General features: G+C 36.1%; 1 protein-coding gene across 2 annotated transcripts in view; it reads right to left on the bottom strand.

Moving 5' to 3' along the window:
- RABGAP1L (RAB GTPase activating protein 1-like) overlaps positions 1-21,458 on the bottom strand; it is an 812,347-nt gene that overhangs the window by 576,063 nt on the left and 214,826 nt on the right. For both annotated transcript variants that reach the window (XM_011962353.1, XM_011962352.1), the window contains exon 13: positions 12,676-12,826. In XM_011962353.1, coding sequence (XP_011817743.1) covers positions 12,676-12,826 — 151 coding nt within the window. The remainder of the gene's footprint in view (positions 1-12,675; positions 12,827-21,458) is intronic.

The raw sequence follows: 21,458 nt of genomic DNA, 5'->3' as shown, positions 1-21,458 counted from the left end.
AGCACACCAACATGGCACAAGTATACATATGTAACAAACCTGCACGTTATGCACATGTACCCTAGAACTTAAAGTATAATAATAATAAAAAAAAGTAAACCATGTAAGCCATAAAATGATCTACGCTCAACAATAACCTCTAACTTCTTTCTTCAAAACAGTATAATCCTACTCTAATTCCATAATATGAAAATGAAGGTAATATTAAAAAGTTATATCTTTCTTAATTTACCTGAAAACTATTAAACACATTTGAAGGATAACAAAAACATAGAATATATCATTTAAGTACATAAAAATACTTAAGAGTATATTTTAAAATTTTTACACAGTGTTGGAGAGTTGAGAAAAAAACTGTTCTCAAATTCACATATAATTATAGTTTTTATACATGTAGATATCACTATAGACAGACAGTAAATGAAAGATCTCAAAGGATGAGGATCAAGAAAATTTGATTTAAATTATTCTGTAAAAAAAAAACCACAAGCAAACGTATAATTATGCAAGAAAAAATAAATTGTATATTTTCTTAAAGATATAGTTTTTAATTCTTAGTTTCTTTTTTTCTTTTCTTTTTTTTTTTTTGACATAGGGTCTCGCTCTGTCACCCAGGCTGGAGTGCAGTGGCATGATCTTGGCTCACTGCAACATCTGTCTCCCAGGCTCATGTGATCCTCCCGCCCCAGCCTCCCAAGGAGCTGGGATTACAAGCATGTGCTGCCGCGCCCAGCTAATTTTTGTATTTTTTGTAGAGACAGGGTTTTACCATGTGGCCCAGGCTGGTCTCAAACTCCTAGGCTCAAGCAATCAGCCCGCCTCAGCCTCCCAAAGTGCTGGAATTATAGGTGTGTGCCACTGCACCCAGCCAATTGTTAGTTTATTTTAATAAAGACCTTCCAGTACCTACATATTCAAGGCATTTACATTACAACACAATGAGTACTCTTTATTCTCCTTGCCTGTCTCATTGTTTTGGTTAGTAAATTTTTAGTAACTATAAATTTCTGATGAGATCTTTGTAAATTTTATATTTATATCAATAATGTGGTTTTTATACAACAGCCTGTGGTTTTTATAAATACCAATGGTACAGACACAGCTGGAATAACCTCATTCTATCAAAAAGCTCAATGCCTACACCTAGACAAGGTGATGACAGAGAACACAGCAGCCATATAATTAAGCAATGCTCTGACTCTCAATGAAATCTAGTATTGTCATCTGACTAATAAACTGCCTTAATTTTTAAAAAGTAAACCATGTAAAGAAAAAGCAAATATTTACTTGGCTACATGACCTACAGGGTTTAATTTAGTTTTGAAACTTATCAAAGAAAAAACGATGTAACAGATACCATAATTTGACTTTTCAATTAAATATTCACTAAAGGTTATTCAATCAAAAGAAAAATATCAAATTAAACACCTCCGCTTGAGAATTTGCAATATTATCATTATAATACATTCCACCAACCCAGAGTAAAAATTCTTCATTAGCTAAATGTTTTATTAGAAGCCATCTGCTACAATAATACACTGGAGAACAGAAAGAAGACAGGCTTTACTCTGAGCAGTACCAGTAATCAGATGTGAATAAAAGCAGGGAAAATTTATCTGTCCATATAATGATCAACAAAGCAGAGAATACTCAGAATCTTAAAATGAGCCACTCTTGCAGTTTTTTTTATTATTTCAAAAAGAATTTTTGACAGCAACTACCAAATTAATATTTGCAACTATTGCCCTTTTTGCTCTCTGGAGTTTATAAAACAGTGCTGCTTCTTTGCAAGTTTATATTGCTTTACTTTAGTCAATCAATATTTTTTCAGTTAATTAATTTTAAAAATTAATATGTATTATCGTCCTAGCACAGTACCTGGCACACAATAGGTACTTAAACATTAACTGAATAGATGCTTTAATAGGTTAAAATCTTATTACATCAACCTTAGATCACCAATTAAATATTATTTTGTGATATCATTTTGACATGACATATTTCCCAAGGCTTATCATGATATGTATTTGTTCTAACAAGAATAAACTTATATTAAGTTTCTATTTAACAAGGAGACATGCATTGATGCATAAATAGATGACGCCAGCCAACTAGGATGAGAGTAGGCGAAGGAAGGAACACATTGATTTAACTCTCAAAGGCTTCCTGGATAACCGATCCAAGCTAACTCATTAAATGGAAGCTGAAAAACTACATAAGCCACTCCCTATACTACATGCCCTCTTCTATCTTGCTTAGAAATATTCTTCAAGTCCCACCTCAGATATTCTCTCCTCTGTGAAGTCTTCCCTGGCTCACTCAAGCAGAGCTGTCACTATCTCTTCTGCATTCTACATATTTGATTAAGACAGTTATTATAACTTGTATCATAAAAAAATTATCTATCAGTGCATAAGCCTGGTTTTTCTAGCTGGACTCCTCAAGGGTGTGAAGTCTTTTTATCTACATAATCCTAGAAACAATAGAGAGCCTAGCCCATAAAAGTTCATCAATCAAGAGTTAGTGAATAAGTGAATGAGATTAATACCTGCCTTCCAGTCTTGATTACATCACACACTATTTAGGAGTGATTTTTAGAGAATATCATTTGACTTTACTATATAGGTGAATTTGCATAATCACTAAAATAATTCATATAGCCAATACAAAGTCAAATTTTAGAATGCAAATACTCCATGATATTCACCAACCAGAAAAAAAACCCCAAACCAGAAAAATACAAACCTGACACTTCGTATTTCAGTTTAACCAGCTGTTATACACATCATGTGCTCTTATAAAAACTGTGTAACTGGAAGTTATCTAACACAAGTATTAAATTAGAAACATACCCTGACACCAATATCCACTATTAGTATTAACATTACTATTACTGTTGTTCATGATGTAATATCATATTGATAAAGACAGCAGAAACTAATCATGAGTACTTACTATAGGCCAAGTACTTACTATACGCCAAGTACTTCATCATTTTATGTAATTTACACAAAAATCCCAGTAGATACTACTATTAAGCCTGCTTTAAAAATGATGAAACTGAGGCTTAAAAAGTTGGGATAATGTTCCAAGATCACAAATTAATGCATGGGAGAGGTGAATCTTAAATCCAGGTCTATCAACCTCTAGCACTTAAATATTTTTAAAAGAATAAGCTGCAGTGCGCTGTGATCACACCTGTGAAGAGCCACCACTCCAGCTTGAGCAACAAGGTGAGATCCTGTCTCTTAAAAAAAAAAGAAAAAAAAAAGAAATGGTACACACACACACACACACACACACACACACACACACACTCATATATAAACACACTTTTGAAAGAGAAGATTCATTTGGGAGAAAAACGAATTCAAGTGGTAGAGAGAAACAGCTCAAGGCGTTATTATTTCTAAAAGCTTATCAATTAAAAGCTTATTTTGATTTTAACAAAGTATGTGGTACAAATGTTACATAAAGATCATTTTTAAAAGAGAGCACACAACTACAATCCAATATTTGCTATGTTATATAAACCAGCAGATGTGATAGGTAAACTATACCATATATGTCATATAATTACTGAAAGTACACACACAGTTTTATTATGCTACATAAAATTTGAGTTGCCCTAAAACATACACAATCCCCATTTCAAATGACTACGAATATGTGAAAATGTGATCATTGCTTAGTGGGTCCTCAAGCCAACAATTAAGAAATACTCATTTCAGAAGCTCTAAATTCTGTTTGCTTGTTTCTACACAGGAACAAGGTCATGTTCTATTGTCCTTTCAGATCACCTCAAAGGTTATGAAAAATGCAGCTTAATAGGAATAATAAAAACATCTCAATGATAAACAATAAAGGACATAGGAATTCAGAAATATGTGGTAAAAGTCTTCCAGTGATTCATCTGCATCAGTAGTACCCTATGCCTCAGTGGCATGAGTCCTGACTCATATAACAAGAGACAATGGTTGAAGGCTCAACATTCATTTTAAAAGAGATGACTTGAAGTTAGGTGCTTTAGAACTCTTTCTTACTCACTGACTTGTAAGGTTTATACGTGTTTCCTAATAGAAACAGAATAGTTTCTAAATTATAAATTTTCATTTCCATACAATGAACAGTATATAGAAATGCGATAGCGTTTTTATTTCTTCGACCTTTTCTTGATGACTTTTTTTTTTTTTTTTTTTGAGACAGAGTCTCCCTGCATTGGCGCGATCTCGGCTCACTGTAAGCTCCGCCTCCCGGGTTTACGCCCTTCTCCTGCCTCAGCCTCCCGAGTAGCGAGGACTACAGGCGCCCACCACTACCCGGCTAATTTTTTGTAATTTTAGTAGAGACGGGGTTTCACCGTGTTAGCCAGAATGGTCTTCATCTCCTGACCCCATGATCCGCCCGTCTCAGCCTCCCAAAGTTCTGGGATTACAGGCGTGAGCTATTGCGCCTGGCCTTCTTTATTACTCTTAATAATTGATGGTCAGAAAAATATAAAGCGTTTTTCCTTCTAAAGGATCTTTACAAGACCAAAAGTAGGGATGAGCTGTCCCTTTCATTCTAGTTTTGGGTTTTCGACTTTACGGATTCTACTATTTAGTTAACTATGTGACAGCTTTCTTCATGGTAAAAATGGGAATCACATCACAGAAGTTGTGAGGCTTATATGGAAAGGATATATGAAAGCACTAGACATAATGTCTCCCACATACCCCATTAAATCTTTCAGGAAGCGTTTATCTAGCATCTACTGAAGGGCAGTCCTAGCGTTGAGTACTAAAGTTAGAGCAGTGAGCAAAACCCAGATACCGTCTTTGCTCACTTAGACGGTCGAGTCTACAGTACCCCCATGGGTCATATGGAACTTCTCACTCCCTGACCATGGTGGGACCTTGCACAACTCTGTGTCTTTATGCATGGCACTGCCTCAGCCTAAACACATACTCCCATTCTCTGCTCTTAGGCAGAAATGGCTATATCCAGTCTCTGTCCTCACTTGTCACTTGCTCATACCTGTGTCACAGTGCTTAAACATATTACCGCTGCTTCTTTGCCTTTTTGACTATCTTCCCCCACTGGGCTGTAAACTCCTCAAGGATAGGGTATAGGTGTTATTCTTCTTTACATGTCTAGTGCTTAGCATAGCCTGATACAGAAGAGATACTGTTTGATAAATAATGAATGAATTAGCGGTACAAGTAGATAACAGGGCGCTACACACTTCCTGTTTTCTCTCTCCCCGTTTCTCAGATGAATGTCCTGAAACCTGCACAGATCTCAAGAGCCCACAGTAATCTCCATATTTCCTATAGTACTTTCTGATGATGTTATTTCTGAAAGTTTACTTCGAACTTCCTTTAGGCATATATTGCTTTATAATTTTCCTCATTCACTATCACTGGTGAGTGTTTATGTATTAGGCATGCAACTGTGTGCTTTATATAAATTATCTTATTAAATTCTCACAACAATCCTGTAAGATACATATGATTATGCCTATTTTACAAAAGAAGGAATTGAGACTGAAGATAGCTAAGGAGCTTGCCCAAGGTCACAAACCAGTAAGTAGCAGAATTTGAGATTCAAATCCAGGGTCTTCCTGCATAGTGAGCACCAAAATCTCCTCCTAAAGCGAAGCTACCACTGTTACCAAGGCAAGGTGTGCCTGAAAGTTCCTTCTGAAGTGGAGAGTGACTCAACATAATTCTCCATGGATTTACATATAACAGCTCTTCTGACTGGTCCTGCTTGGTCCTTGGTTCCAGATTGAGGTTATCAGTTGGTCTACAGCTCCTAATCTGCTTCATTTTCACTTGAATCTCATCCAGAGATTTTTCACCCTTTTTTAAACTTTGGTCCCTACAGTCATTTCCTACCAGTCAAAATGATATGAAGAACTTTATTTTCTGTAGATTATAAAACCAACAAGACCATATAAAGTGTAATTATTCCACACTGTAATCCCGGCCCTATTCTATGTTCAGTATTATTGTCTATCCTACCATGGTAGGCCAATTATTGACCTATCATGATTCAAGGTGACTCAATCTACATGACCCACTAACACTGCAAAATTATCTAGGGTACTAATTCTTAAGGGCTGCCACCTCCTTCCTGGCAAAAACAGAAGAGGTTAGTTCACCAGGAACCGCTGCTCAAATTGACCCACTGCTTATAGCTCTCCCCAACGAGATGAATAGGTTTCCTGCAAAAAAGACATTGCTTCATACTTAAAAGCTTTATCCAGGACCTAACACAACATAAGGCTATAGTTCATGGAAAAGAGCAAAAGAATAAATAACTATACAAATAAGTCAACTATGACCTTATGCTCCCCTTAGGAGGGACAAAAATTTTATTTATCATCTAGAATGTGTCAGGCAGGCCCTATGCCAGGCATAGGATATCTCATAAAGAGTAATGCAGTTGTGGTCTTTGCTCCTCTGGATTTTAAAGTCTGCTGGGGAAGTAGACATTAATCAATTGCAAGTACACTGTGAGAGCCCCCTCCTCTGAAGCAAGCAATGGCTGCCGACATAGTATAATAATAGAGTCACAAAATTGAATATATTTGAGGCCCACACAGGTATTAAAATGTATAAAAGATAGATACGAAGTAATAGAGTAATATGCCCATAGCAAAAAGAAAGTACAAATTTCATCCATAAGTGTATACCATTCTTTGATGTATCGATAGCTATACAAAGCATATTTGTAGGCTCTACCTAGCCTGCTGGTTGTATGTTTGCCACTCCTGAAAGAATGCTTCAGAATGTGCACTTCTACTATAGAATTAAATGGTAGACTACTTTTTCATGGAAGCCAAACCTTAAGTTTTCTGTAAATATGATATGGTTTGGCTGTTTCCCTACCCAAATCTCATTTGAATTGTACTTCCCATAATCCTCATGTGTCGTAGGAGGGACCAGGTGGAGATAACTGAATCACAGGGGTGGTTTACCCCATGGTGTTCTCCTGATAGTGAGTGAGTTCTCACAAAATCTGATGGTTTTATAAGCATCTGGCATTTTCCCTGCTCATTCTTCTCTTTCCTGCCACCATGAAAAGGATGTGTTAGCTTCCCTTTCTGCCATGACTGTAAGTTTGCTGAGGCCTCCCAGCCCAGTGAAACTGTGAGTCAATTAAACCTCTTTCCTTTATAAATTGCCCAGTCTCAGGTGGGTCCTTATAGCAGTGTGAGAACAGACAAATACAAAATACTTTATATTCCTTCTTCCCTGTGTAATCTGAGGCCTCTGATAGGGTTTTTATAAAGCAACTGTTTGTTCAAGCTGAACCATTTCATTAACTAACCTTGAAATCTTGCCATTCCCTTAATAAGACAGGAAAAATTAACTGGACCAAAAGAAGGACAAACAGCTGCTGAACCATGACCAACAAGTGTCAAATATGCAGGCACTTCTTACAGAAAATCCTCTGGGTGTTCATGCCCTTTGCACTTAGTGATGAGTAAGCTCAGATGTATTCACCACCAAGGTACCTACATACACTCTTGGCTACAGGCACTTGTTATCTCATTGCTACCCCAAGGACAGTAAAAGGAAAAAATCATTTTTGAAAAAATGACATTATTCATCTTACTATAAATGCAAGGAAGACAATAAAATTAAATATACCACTGCACTTTATGTCAAAGAAGTCTTATGATTTGACCCTGTCTATGATTTGAATAAACACATGATTAGAGTCACATATTTCTATAATGTTTGTATGAAAATGTTTTTGATAACTGTATTAACAATAGAAATAACATTAAAAACTTTAAGCTGTCATAGATTTATAAACTGAATGTGAAAATATTTATTATACTACCTGAATTATACATTGATAGTCAATCTCAAGTGGCAATTAGTAAATATTTACACTATATATAGTGTAAATATCTAAAATAAACCAAATTTACATATATTTTTAGAATAATTTATTCCATAATAGATCTCAACTAGTGCCACTATTAAGAGGCAGTTGGGGAACAGAAAGGTAGTTCTCTACTCAATACCTATTTTCTCTTTCCTCTTTACAAAAAGCCTAGATTTGGAGGGGTGCAGGGGTGAATCAATGTGTCTATCTTTTTTAAAAAAACATTTCTAGTTTTCCATGAAGATAGTAGCCATGTAATAGAATTCTGGTCAAGAATATACAGATGGAATTGTTGTTTGGTGCTTAAGAAAAATTCTTTAAAAGGGTGATAGACTTGGTTCAGAAATGCCAAGGAGAGGTCTAGCCTTTTTTCCAGCTTGTGGACGGTAACCTTTAAACCCTTGAAATTTCCTGAATAACAGGATTGTTATTTGTGGTAGGCCCCTCTAACCACATCTGATAGTTTATGTTAATCAGATGACTCATGGTAAGCCCCCAGAGAGTTTACACTAAGAAGAAGACTTATGATGTAGGCTACCCAAGCCACAAAGACCAACCATGGGATTAGAGCATTGGGGCTTTGAGCCATGCAACAGTCCCAATATGTTATGGTTTGGCTGTGTCCCTACCTTCTTTTCCTCTGGGGAGGAAAGAAGGGAAGCCTAGAGATTGAGTTCTACCAGGTAGGTGATGATCCAATCAATCATGTCTATGTAATAAAACTCCAATAAAAACTCTGGACACCAAAACTAGGTGAGCTTCCTGATTGGCAATACTCCAAATGCATATTGCTACATATTGATGCTAGGCAGGTACTGAGCCCTTGAGGATCATGCCAGGAGGGTAACATATCCTTGAGAATAATGGAAGCTTCACATTTGGAATTCTCCTAGTCCCACATTCTGCCCTATACATCTCTTCCTTTGGCTGGTTCAGATTTGTATATTTTTGCAAAAAGAAAAAAAGAAAAAAACCCCACTAAACTACAATTGTAAGTATAGCACTTTACTGAGTTCTGTAGGTTATTCTTGCAAATTATCAAACCTGAGGAAGTCTGTGAGGATCTACAAGTTTGAAGCTAGTTGGTCTGAAGTTAGGGTGGCATTAAGAACCCACAAATTGTGGCTGATGTCAGAAGTCTTGAACAAAGTTGGCAGTCTGGAGGACTGGGCTCTTAGCCTCAAATCTGGCCACCTTGAATTGACTTTGTTTTTCTTTTCTTCTTTTCTAAATGTAATGCTGGATGTAGAAAAGCCATCTTGTGAAAACAAGGAGACAAATACATGCCAAGTCTATCAGACACGGTTTAATCAGGTAAACTACTTCAAAAATGATGTAATGCAGGAATGAAGGTCCTTCATTCCTGAAAGAGCTGAAGGGCAAAAGCCTGAAGATCCTGCTGTAGCAGTCTTTTGCCCTTCCAGCTCTTTAGGTGTGTCACCACAGCTATTGTCCAGAGAATCAGGAGGTTGCTGTGGCCACTCAGGAAAGGAAACCACAGGAAACAGGAACCCCAGAATGAAGGCAAGTGATTGAGAATGAAATGCTCAGAGGCAGATGCAAAAACCTCACAATTGGTGAAGCCAGGGTATCTGCCACCCACACTGCCAGAGAAAATATGGCTTTTGCCTCCCTGCAATCTTCACTGGCAGAAAATATATCACAGCTAGAACTCCAGAGGGAAGAAATCTAAAAAATGTATTTTATCAGCCTCCAAGTATCTTCCATATATTTTATTCAATGAAAATGATTTTTGCCATTCTGTTTTTTGTGGTTTGAGACTGGGTCTCACTCTGTCACCCCAGCTGAACTGAAGTCTGATGGTACAATCACAGCTCACTGCAGCCTCAATCTCCTGGGCTCAAGCAATCCTCCCATCTCAGCCTCTCAAACAGCTGGGACTACAGGTTTGTGCAACCACGCCCAGCATTTTTTTTTTTTTTTGTAGAGACAGGGTCTCACTATGTAGCCCAGGCTGGTCTTGAAATTGTGGGCTCAAGCCATCCTCCCACCTCAACCTTTCAAACTGTTGGAATTACAGGCATGAGCCACTGAGCCGAGCTCTATCTCTTGATCTTAAAGTTTTTTTTGCAAGTTGTATAATTAAAACTACCATGGTGTTTGGTATAAATGATAAAAATTTTCTCACTATATGAACATACACTGTTCATCAAGAATTCATAAATAATATCATGGGATGGTATTCTTTACATTTTTCCCTTGAAATTTTTAAAGGTATGAATTATGAAAGCCTCTTAGTGAAAAAAAGGGGAATGGCAGTTACCTCTTACCCCATGGCAGCCAATAAAAGTATATAATTTAGTTTATTATTTACTTGAAAAAGTAATCTGATGCCCAGAGTTATGATCTCTGAAAATTTCAATCAGATACTCCATCGATAAAAACTTCTAGGCATAAATATCTAACATACATATATTTATCATGTACAAGTGCTACTATACTAATATAGATATTATAAAGCACAGAAATTTAGATAGGATGTAAAAAAGATAATTAAAAATGCTATAAAATACTATTCAATATTGAATATGGATCATTATTTTTGTGTGTGAAATTTTTCTATTGTGTTAAACATAACATAAAATTCACCATTTAGAAGTGTACAATTCAGTGGTTTTTAGTATATTCATAATCTTGAGCAACTGTCACCACTGTCTAATTCCAGAATATTTCCATCATCTAAAAACAAACCCCATATATCTGTTAGCAGTGACTGCCAATTCCCTTTTCCTCCAACCCCTGGCAACTATTAGTCTACTTTCTGTCTCTATAGGTTTGCCTATTCTAAACATTTTATATAAAAATAATCATAAAATATGGGTCACTATTTTTAATATGTTTGTTATAGCAGTTTACAAAACAACAATGAAAACTTGTTTCCACATCAGTTTTTTGATTCATGGTTCTGTTATCATATCCAAAAAAGACTTGCAAAGATCCACAGACCCAAGTAGACATACATCATTTTTTCAGTCCCACTCACCAATCATTTTGTTGAAATTTGACTAGGAAATATCTGCTTTCTCTAGGTTTTCTTTCTTTTTTTTTTTTTTTTAGAGACAGGGTCTTGCTATGTTGCCTGAGCCAGAGTGTAGTGGCTAGTCACAGGTGCAAGTTCCTGGCTTCAGGCAGTCCTCCCACTTCAGCCTCTCAACAGCTGAGACTCCAGGCATATGCCACCACACCAGCTTCTAGATACTTATATGAATAAATCAGAAGGTGTTGTGTTTATATGCTTTTAACTATCAGTTCCAAATTCTCTGCAACTACTTGTATAAGTTTTAAACATATTTAAAATTTCTGATTCCAGGTTAAGTGTGAAGATGTAAAAGTTTTTATAGTGATGCATGTTTTTTCAAAGAAAAAAATCACAGAGGTGTTTAAACTGCCATATGTTTCAAAATGTCCATCTCTGTAACCTGAGTTTGTTTCCAAAAGTAGTTGCTTTGTCATTCATTATCATAATATTAATTCTTCACTGAAGGAACATATTAAATTTAAAAAAAAAATTGACATGCAGCATCCTGTGATAGCAATCTTTTTAAGCCGATCACACATTTTATGAGGATTAAGTTACACCTAGATAACCTGTAAATCCATTTAATCTAACACATGCAAAATGCAAGAAAACTGTAATATTTTGGAAGTTAATATACGAGTGTGAGCCCCACAATGATTCCTCCAAAGTGTGCAAGTTCCATTCTTCCCTAAGGTCACTTCTGAACCATGTGGGACCAGTGGCCACTGGATCCAAGGACCTCATAAACCCTCAGTACTATGGCACACCAAATATTAGTACAGCTTAGTATCCTTTGGTGTAATTATTTTTAAAAATATACAAAGGGAACTTTGGACATTTTTTCCCACACACCAATGGATCATCCTGCATATTCCAATGTAGAGGCCATCAATCTTAAAAAAAAAAAAAAAAAAGAGGTTAAAGTTTAAAAAAAAAAAACTGAATTCAGCAGTGATCATTATACTAGGCACTCAGAAAATATTTATGGAAGGAAAGGAGGCAAAGAGGAAAGAAAAGTAAAAAGAAATTATAGCAGATAAAAAGTTCTAAAAGTTCATATAGTCTGAGGAACAAAGTCTTGATTGTAAAAATCTCATTTATGAAGAGAGGTTCTTTTAAATTAAAAAATAAAATTTTACTATTATTTAAAAATCCAGTATTTAGAGTAGACTAAGTAATTAGGTAGTGAGACCTAGGGTGGTGAGTCTAGGATCAAGGCCAACACTTACCTTTACTTACGCTCTAAAACCAGGTATTTAGACATAAGCAAAGGAATTTACAGTGGAACCAAGGGCCCCTGACAGAAAAAGGGCAAGTATCTACATCATTTAAATGTTAGGTGACATAAGCACAGAAGAATTTTTTATTTCATTTTAATGTTATTATAAAACTATACTAGAGTAACTATGTATGATTATAACTATATAAATCTCATAGAATTTAAAAAGGTTGAGAAGTTAGAAAACACTTGAAATATAAATATATTCCAATTTGGTAAATAGCTATTATAAAATCACTTGAATGAAAAGATGAAAACCAAGGCATACAGTGTTCATAGATGAATAAGTGCATTGTTTACCACCACAAGTATTCAGAACAAAAGGTAGAAGCACAACCTCAAACGTTCTAACTAAAACGTTCTAACTAAAACTTTGAAGAAGTTCAAAGCATTTATGGCTTATGGGAGCTATGAAAACTAGGATTTATTTAATAGGTCATCCAATGAAAATAATATGAAAATAACTTCCTACCTTTGTGATAAGAATTCGGTATCTATCCAGCATTGCCTGGTTGTCATGGCAGCCTGCCAATAACTGCCATACCTCTGCCCTCAATGCTTCGGGGACACCACTCTTCACCAGAGTAGATAGCCCTTTTGGTCGTGCACCAAGGTTATTGTGCCTGAGAAGACAAGAAAATAATCCATTCACACTCCCTTTACAACTCCTGAACTGCTGTTGCTATGAAAAGTTTCCTAGTTTACATAAAAGTGTAAGCTTGGCTCAAGAGAAAATTGTTTGTGGTGGGGCATTAAACAATAGTACTGCTTAAGTTCAGTTATGTCTTCAACTTTTTTTCTTGATCTCATCTTCTTTATTGGTGAACCAGGTAATTCTACCTCCAGGAAAAGCTTTTTCTTCCTCTCATTTACTTTTCAAAATCATCCTATGGACTTACTCATAATAATGAACGTTTTAGTTATATATTGCTAGGCAACATTTCAAGGCATAAAATGAACCATCTGAATCCCCTGAAATGAATGTATGGCAAGCTGGACAATGATGTGTGGCAGGGAATAGGATTCAGGAAATGATGTTGAAAATGGATCACAGGCCTATCACACCTTGACTATACCCACTTCTCTGAAGCCAAGCTGAGCTGGGCCAAGTGCCAAAGACAGGCTCCACAGTATAGGAGACATAAGGCATACATATTACAGTCAAGTTTTATGTGGCGGCCACATCCTGACTCCAAGGTCCTCCAGGAAGCCCTATCTCTTGATGACCTAACTTGGAATTCTTTGTTCCAGGAAAAACTTAGATATCAGTGAACTTCCAAGTTAAAACGACCTAAGATAGGTTGTCTAGTGAGAAGAGTTCATTATTGTTTACATGTCTGATTTGTCTCCCTGACTTGTTACAACAGCAAGTGCTCACTAAAGGAAGGACCTAGCCCTTTCCTACAATCACCAGAACCTACACAGCAACTCCAACTTTCTGGGGAAGCAACATATATTTATCAGGCTTTACCAGATCCCAAAGTTGTGCGGCGTCAGAACAAAGGCAAAGATCTCTCCTCCTAAAATCAATGATCACAACATAGTAAATATGCTACTATGCACATCTGACCAAGAAACTGAATTGCATATATCAATATTGTGAATGTAATTTCATTTATCATCTTTTTCCGGGTGCCTAGCTTGAATATGGAACTATATTCTATGCCTTTTTGCTCAGACTTTACTTTTATTTGCTGCTCACTTTTTATCTCTTAGAGCTGACTCTGGTGCAACCACTGGGACTCCAAACCTTGACAATGTACTCTGGTTTGATCTAACACCCCAGGCTCTGGTTTCAAGTTTTGAGCCTAAAAACTCATAAAAGCCACATGTCTATTTTCTAAAAGTGGCCTCCCAGCTACTTCACTAGATTATACACACTGTTCCACCTCTAGCTCAAACCCCAGTATTGCATACCTTCCACTGAAAATACATTCCTTGCTTTCCCCATACTGTCATAATTGGGCTATCTCAGAAAACAACTAAAACTTCCACAACTGAAACAAGTTCAAGTAAACTCATCCCATTAATAATGTTAGTAAACCATCAGATTTAATGGTTTATTTTAGCCTTTTCTAGCTAAGCTTTGGTATTGTTGGGTTAGAGAAACTAAGCTGATAATACTGATGGGCTTGAAGCAAAAATAAACTAGAGACAGGTAGAGCTGATATGATTTAACATCTTAAAATAACAGTTATGGTGCCAAGTGACAAAAGCAAGTTTCAAATTAGTAAATAGGTGTTAGTTTAAATACACCTACATACCCACTATTTTGAAACCTGCTTTTAGACACACCTAGAAAAATAATATGGAAGAACATACTCCAAAGTATCTGTGTAATAGAATTAAGAGGGAAAATAGCCCTTTTATTTTCCTATGCTATCTGAAATATTTATAATGATTTTAAATTCTTTTATAATCATTAAACACAAATAGTCATTTCAATTCTTTAAACTTCTCTCATGGCTTTAAATTAAAACATAATTTCAGTTAATTTGGAAAAACACTATAGATAATTATGTTTCACAAAATATGTCAAGTAGAGGAAGAGTATTAATTATTCTTCAGAAGACTTCCACCTGAATAAACTATTTGACAAAGAATATTACACCACAAGAGAGCCAGGATTAGTTATAAAAGGATCTTTTTGTAATTTAATGTTTGGCTCTGATTATACTTTTGAATAGGAAAAACATATGGGTTAAGGGTATTAGTATAGAAAATTGGGTTAATTAAAAGCAATGATGTACAAAAAGCAAAGTTCATTCCCGCTAAAATTAAGTGCAAAATACTCTGAATTATGAGTCCAATAATTTATAACATCATGTAAGGGAAATCCAAAATAGTTAAATATAGTATATGTTACATGTTATATAGAGATCAGCAAGACATCACTGTGTCTCTACAGCTATTAAAACTCCAATAAATTTAATTAATTAAAACTCCATGTCAAAGAATCCTTTCTTGGCTGGGCACAGTGGCTCACATTCATAATCCCAGCACTTTGGGAGGCCGAAGCAGGCAGGATCGTTTGAGCCCAGGAGTTCAGACCAGTTCCAGACCAGTTCCAGACTGGGCAACATGGCGAAACCCCATCTCTACAAAAAAAAAAAAAATACACAAAAAACTCAGCTGGACACGGTGGCATGGGCCTGTAGTTCCAGCTACTTGGGAGGCTGAGGTGGCAGAATCACCTGAGCCTCAGAAGTTGAGACCAAATGAGCTAAGATCGCACCAGCCAGGGCATCGGAGTGAGACCCTGTCTCAAAATTTAAAAATTAAGAACATTGAAAAAAATCATTTCTTCAATGGCATGCGTAATTCTCCATCATACTCTTACCCTGTGCAACAAATTTCAAGAATTGGTATAGAAGCACTATCTCTATTTCTTCCCCTCCAACTCCTTCCTCAATTCAGTTCAACATGGCTTCTGCATCTCTCCTTGAAAAGTTTTCACTTAAATGATCTATGATTTCTCTCCATGCTCCACTGGATTCAAAACATATTTTCAGTCCTTTCACTGTTGACCAATCTGTTTCCCTTGGCTTCAGTGACAAAGCACTACCTCTTTATCCACCTTCACAAACTCCACTGTTGATTGCTTCTCCTCTGTTAACCTCTTAAGTGCTTAAAGTTCTCTCTCTTTACTCTTGCCCTTTTCTTTCATTCTCTTGTCTGTAGGCATTATCACCTATAAACATGTATCCCAAGTTCCAGAAGCTCAAAGGCACCTCAAAGTCAGTATGCCCAAGTCTGAACTCAGTTTCTTCTCCCTAAATCTGGTCATTTTCCAGGGTATTCCACCTCAGAAACTGTTACCACAATCCGTCCTAACTGGAAACCCAGGAGTTATTTTTGCCCCATCATCTATTACTAATCCATCACCAAGTCTAATATATCTTATTTTCTCAATCTCTACAAAGTTCATGCACTTCTATCTCAACTGCAACCAACTTTATCCTCCCTAAACCTCTGCAATAGCATCCTAACATTCACTGGACCTACTACAACATATTTCCAATATTGTAGGCAAAATGAAAATAACAAGCAGCTTGATTAAATATTCGGTTGGCCCAGATTGTTTTGTATAACAATTTAACTGTAGTATTTTATATAATGATATATAATAATATAATGATTTAACTATAATATTTTAAAGTTTCAGTATCTCTTCCTACACATGCATACACACATACATACACATACTCCTTAAGATTAATAGTCAACAGTCCCCAATGAATACTTTATCATAATATAATCCAACTCAATTGATTCAGTTTCTAGCTGACCCTCAGCCACTTGTTTGGCCAGGCACAACGAAAATGTCTTTTCTCCTCTCTTAACAATCGAAGCACTATTTATCTTTAGAGACTAACATTTAAAAAGAACTGGGTCACTCATAACACTGCTTAACAGCCTTATTTTACTGGTTATCCCAAGTAACAGTACAGCAATTATACTGCATGTAGCACCCTATCACTTGACAGGCACTAATAAATATTAAGCCAGATGCTGCTAGTATATATCTATGACCAGAGAAGATCCAAATAAATAAAACAGAAATTTATAAAAATAATCACTGCTTTCAATATTTCTGATTAAAATGTAACTACACATTGCCATTGCTTTAATACATTAACTGTAGCTATCAGGAACTTGACAATAGGCAACTAGTTATGATACCTGCTGAACTCTACCCTAGAAACAAGATGGACACCTAATACAATTATTTTTAAAGTCACACATAAATCAAATATCTATTAATCATACAGTAATTGGCTAGGTTGTAATGCATGAATAGAAACTCCACAAGGGCAAGAATCTTTGTCTTCTTTACTTATATATCTTAAACACCTAGAAACAGTGCCCTGCATATAAAGGCATTTAATACATTTTTGGTAAGCGAATGAATATAATTATGAAATGAAATTAATATCTCAATTACAAAAGCTAAACAAAAAAGAATGCTTTTTTTAGAAGCAAACATTCTCACTGAATTTAATAGGATCAAAAAAAGCCACGGACTCATCTAGTGGATTTCCTTTGCTTTCAAAGAGGATTTTCTTGAAACTACTTAGGCATGTAAGAACTCTAGTTTTAAAGGTGTCTACTGGGGGATAAAATTTCAAAGGGAAAGAGTTATTTCTAACAAAAACAGCAGAAAAAGCAAGAGACGAGGGGGATAAAAGTCATTGAATATGACCACTGAAAAGTCACCAATGGAATTAGATAAATTTTGATAGGAGGTGGAAGTAGGTGGCTATTAGATATGAGAATATGACACCAGCAGCATGACCCATTTGAAAAAGTTCTCTCCAGAAAAGGAAAGAACTACAACCGAAATTAAAAGATGAGGTGGCATCAAGAAAGGTCGGAGATTTCTCCATCCCACAATAATGAGAAGAACTAGATATGGAGAAGTTATATGACCTATATTAAGAAATGTTTCAAGAAAAAGGATAGATTAAAGGTCATTATGAAGATGAAAAGCATACAAATTCTGAATACATTTTCCCACTCTGATGATAAGTAATTAATAGCCATGAGAAATACAATTAAAATGCCTATTAAGTAAGCATCAATTTTATCTTATTCAATAAAAGAGAATGACAGATTTGAAGGTGATTTTACTTGATGTAATAATCCAATACCCAATTTTTTTCCTCCAATGTTCACTTAGTCTTTCTGGTTAGAAAATCTTCTTGCATATTCTTCCTGAAAAAAGTTGACTTATGGCTAAGTATTCACAGTGAGCACTACCTTTTTTTTTGTCTTTAAACTTTTTCAAGTTTTCCATGCATTTCAAAACCTGAAGCAGTTATCCAGATATTATTCTTTCTAATCCCTTAAATAATTTAAATAATAGTTAAATCATCATCATTACCATTCTGAATATATTCAACATATAAAAGAAATATTGCTACCACTTTTAGTTTTGGTTTTACAAGTTCTCCCATCACAAATGATTTCTCTCTCTCTCTCTCTCTCTCTCTCTCTCAACCTTTCTTTCTTTAGCTCACGTGCTTTTTTCATGTAGCTATTTCTTCAATACACCTTTAACTCCAATCTGCTTTAAAGACCTCCAGTACTGAACTTTTTATACAGTCTGTTCTTAGTTTTCTTTTCTATATTATTTTTATTTTTTCTAATGATTTCAAATTAGTATTGAAATATTTTTCCTTTACATCTTTCTGATAGTGTATTTAATTATAAGAATTCTGACTTTATTCATGTTTTGCTTGTTTAATAGAATGATCTAGCTATTTAAGGGTAAGTTCAAAATATTTTCAAACACATTTAAAATTTCACTGAGTATATATACTGTCTCCTCACTTTAAAAAATGTTTACACAAAGCACAAAGTGTAGGACTCCACACGACAGGTGCTTTACCTACATAAATCACAAAAAAAGTCTGTATGTAAATGCCTACCTGTTTTTCCTGAGACTTAGGAAATCTCTAAATCAAATGTTTCAGAAAGAAATTCTGAGCACAATTAAAAATATTTGACAATCCTTGTACAAAAGACATAGTAGTTTAAATTTCTATAGTTTAAGCAAATGTTACCCTTTTCATATCATGACATAATTATAATGGCCCAAATAAAAAAAAATTTGAACTGTAAAAGATGCAACAAGTTTTCTAAAGGTCTAAGAATCAATTATCTTAGTTTTTTTAAAACATTTCCCTCAGACTTTTAAATAATTTCCTCAAGTCCATTAATAAAAATATTATTAGAAATATTTTATTTCTGAAAAAAATGTACACTGAATTTCGGCTGAGAAACTCTGTCAATTCTACCTCAAAAGTCTTTTCCCATTTGGAGCCTCCTCTCCGTAGACAGGGTCTGTGAGTTTGGTAAAAATATCAACCCACGCAATTACCTCCCAATTTGTTTCCTGTTAATCAATGTTCTTCCTACTCTGGTAAAAATATCAACCCATGCAATTACCTCCCAATTTGTTTCCTGTTAATCAATGTTCTCCCTACTCCAATATTACCTTCCCCTCCCCCCCCCCAAAAAAAAACCAATGGGATCGCAGCTTAAAGAAATTTGTTAGATATTGTCTTTATTGAAGTTGGGCAGTGGGCGCAAGAAGCTTCATTGTATTATTTTATTTTTGTATACATTCAAAAATGTCCATTGGGTCTACAATGCTTTCAGAAGGATTTATTGATTATATCACAATTTTCTGTTTAAAGGTCTACATGCCTCTATAACATGGTAAACCTTGAGGGTAGAAACTATGTTTACTCATCTTTAAATCAGCAGTGTCTGTTAAAGTCCCTAAGAAAGAATAGATGATTAAGATTTAAAAGTTGAATGAATGAATGAATGAAGTCACTTGTTTTACAGGAAAAAAAGTGGTCAAGAAATGTGAAAACAGTCTCAGTGTTTCAGTTACTTTGTTAAATAATCTTTTATGAATATGCATTCCCACCCACATTGATTATAAACCTCAAAGGTAGAAACTACGTTGTTTTCTATGTATCTCTAAGAGCCTAAGATGATGCCTCATAAATTTTCATTGAAGCAAGTAATAAATCTTGCATTTTAGAAACTGAGTGGAGATCTCTATTTGGCTATTTATTTAGTCATCAAAAGATTTTGTTTTCTTACCCACCATACTGCCATTCTCATAATCTCTTTAAAATCATGACCAGAAGCTTCAAGTACTACCTGGGCAAGGGTATCAATTTTCCTAGTTTATCCATTCACTCACTAGAACTTCTACACGCTCTTATAAAAACTAATCTAGGCCAGGAGCAGTGGCTCACACCTGTAATCCCAGGACTTCGGGAGGCGCAGGCAGGCAGATCACGAGGTCAGCAGTTCAAGAACAGCTCGGCCAACATGGTGATACCCCCATCTCTACTAAAGACACAAAAAATTAGCCAGGTGTGGTAGCCTACACCTGTAATCCCAGCTACTCAAGAGGCTGAGGCAGGAGAATCGCTTGAACCTGGGAGGCAGAGGTTGCAGTGAGCCTAGATCGCGCCATTGCGCTCCAGCCTGGGTAACAGGGCGAGACTCTGTCTCAAAAAAAAAAAAAAAAAACTATTCTAGCAAGGTACCTACATTTATAGAAATGGCAGCCTGCCCACCTGGTTAAAAACGTTCTGGCTCTAATGGCCAGCCACGGTGGCTCACACCTGTAATCCCAGTACTTTGGGAGGCCAAAGTGGGTGGATCACCTGAGGTCAGGAGTTCGAGACCATCCTGGCCAACATGGCAAAACCCCGTCTCTACTAAAAATACAAAAATTAGCAGGGTGTGGTAGCACATGCCTGTAAATCCCAGCTACTCGGGAGGTTGAGGCAGGAGAATCACTTAAACCTAGGAGGTGGAGGTTGCAGTGAGCCGAGGTCACCATTGCACTCCAGCCTGGGCAACATGAGTGAAACTCCGTCTCAAAGAAAAAAAAGACAGAAAACACACACACACACACACACACACACACACACACACCCTTCTGATTCTAAAACCAGAGTGGTTTAGATTCAAAAACTGGCTCTGTCATTTACTTGACAAGATCATGGGCAAATTACTTACTGGCTGTGAGATCTTGAGCAAGTTACTTACTTGCTGCCATTATGTTTTCTGTATTTTTACACTAGCTACCTAACATAGCTATGCCTCAGTTTTCTTATCTCTAAAATGAAGATATGATAATACCTACCTCAGAGAGCTGCTGCAACAATTAACATGGAGAGTGCTTAGAATAGAACCTGGCACATAGTAAGTACACTGAATTGTCAGTTATTACCTTTGTAGCCATGCCTGACCTTTCCTTCTGTTACAATGAGCTACCTCTGCTTCCAAATTCAACCCCTCCACTAGTCAACATATACATCTTTTCTTGCCTATTCATCAACTTATCCTATAATTATGTCCTCTTTCTCTGACACTGTCAAGTTTTCTCTGTTACATCCTCTCTAACAACATACAAACATGCTATATTGGCCATTTAATAAAAAACTCTCAACCCACATCCACTTACTAATGTGTCCTCATTTCCTATCATTCCTTTATAGCAAAACTATTTTTAAGAGCTATCTGGCCGGGCGCGGTGGCTCAAGCCTGTAATCCCAGCACTTTGGGAGGCCGAGACGGGCGGATCACGAGGTCAGGAGATGGAGACCATCCTGGCGAACACGGTGAAACCCCGTCTCTACTAAAAAATACAAAAAACTAGCCGGGCGACGTGGCGGGCGCCTGTAGTCCCAGCTACTTGGGAGGCTGAGGCAGGAGAAT

Source organism: Colobus angolensis, unplaced genomic scaffold, assembly GCF_000951035.1.
Source record: "Colobus angolensis palliatus isolate OR3802 unplaced genomic scaffold, Cang.pa_1.0 Scaffold59, whole genome shotgun sequence".
Classification (NCBI taxonomy): Eukaryota; Metazoa; Chordata; class Mammalia; order Primates; family Cercopithecidae; genus Colobus; species Colobus angolensis.
The sequence above is the reverse complement of the archived record's forward strand: the minus strand, read 5'-3'. Positions and strand labels throughout refer to the sequence as shown.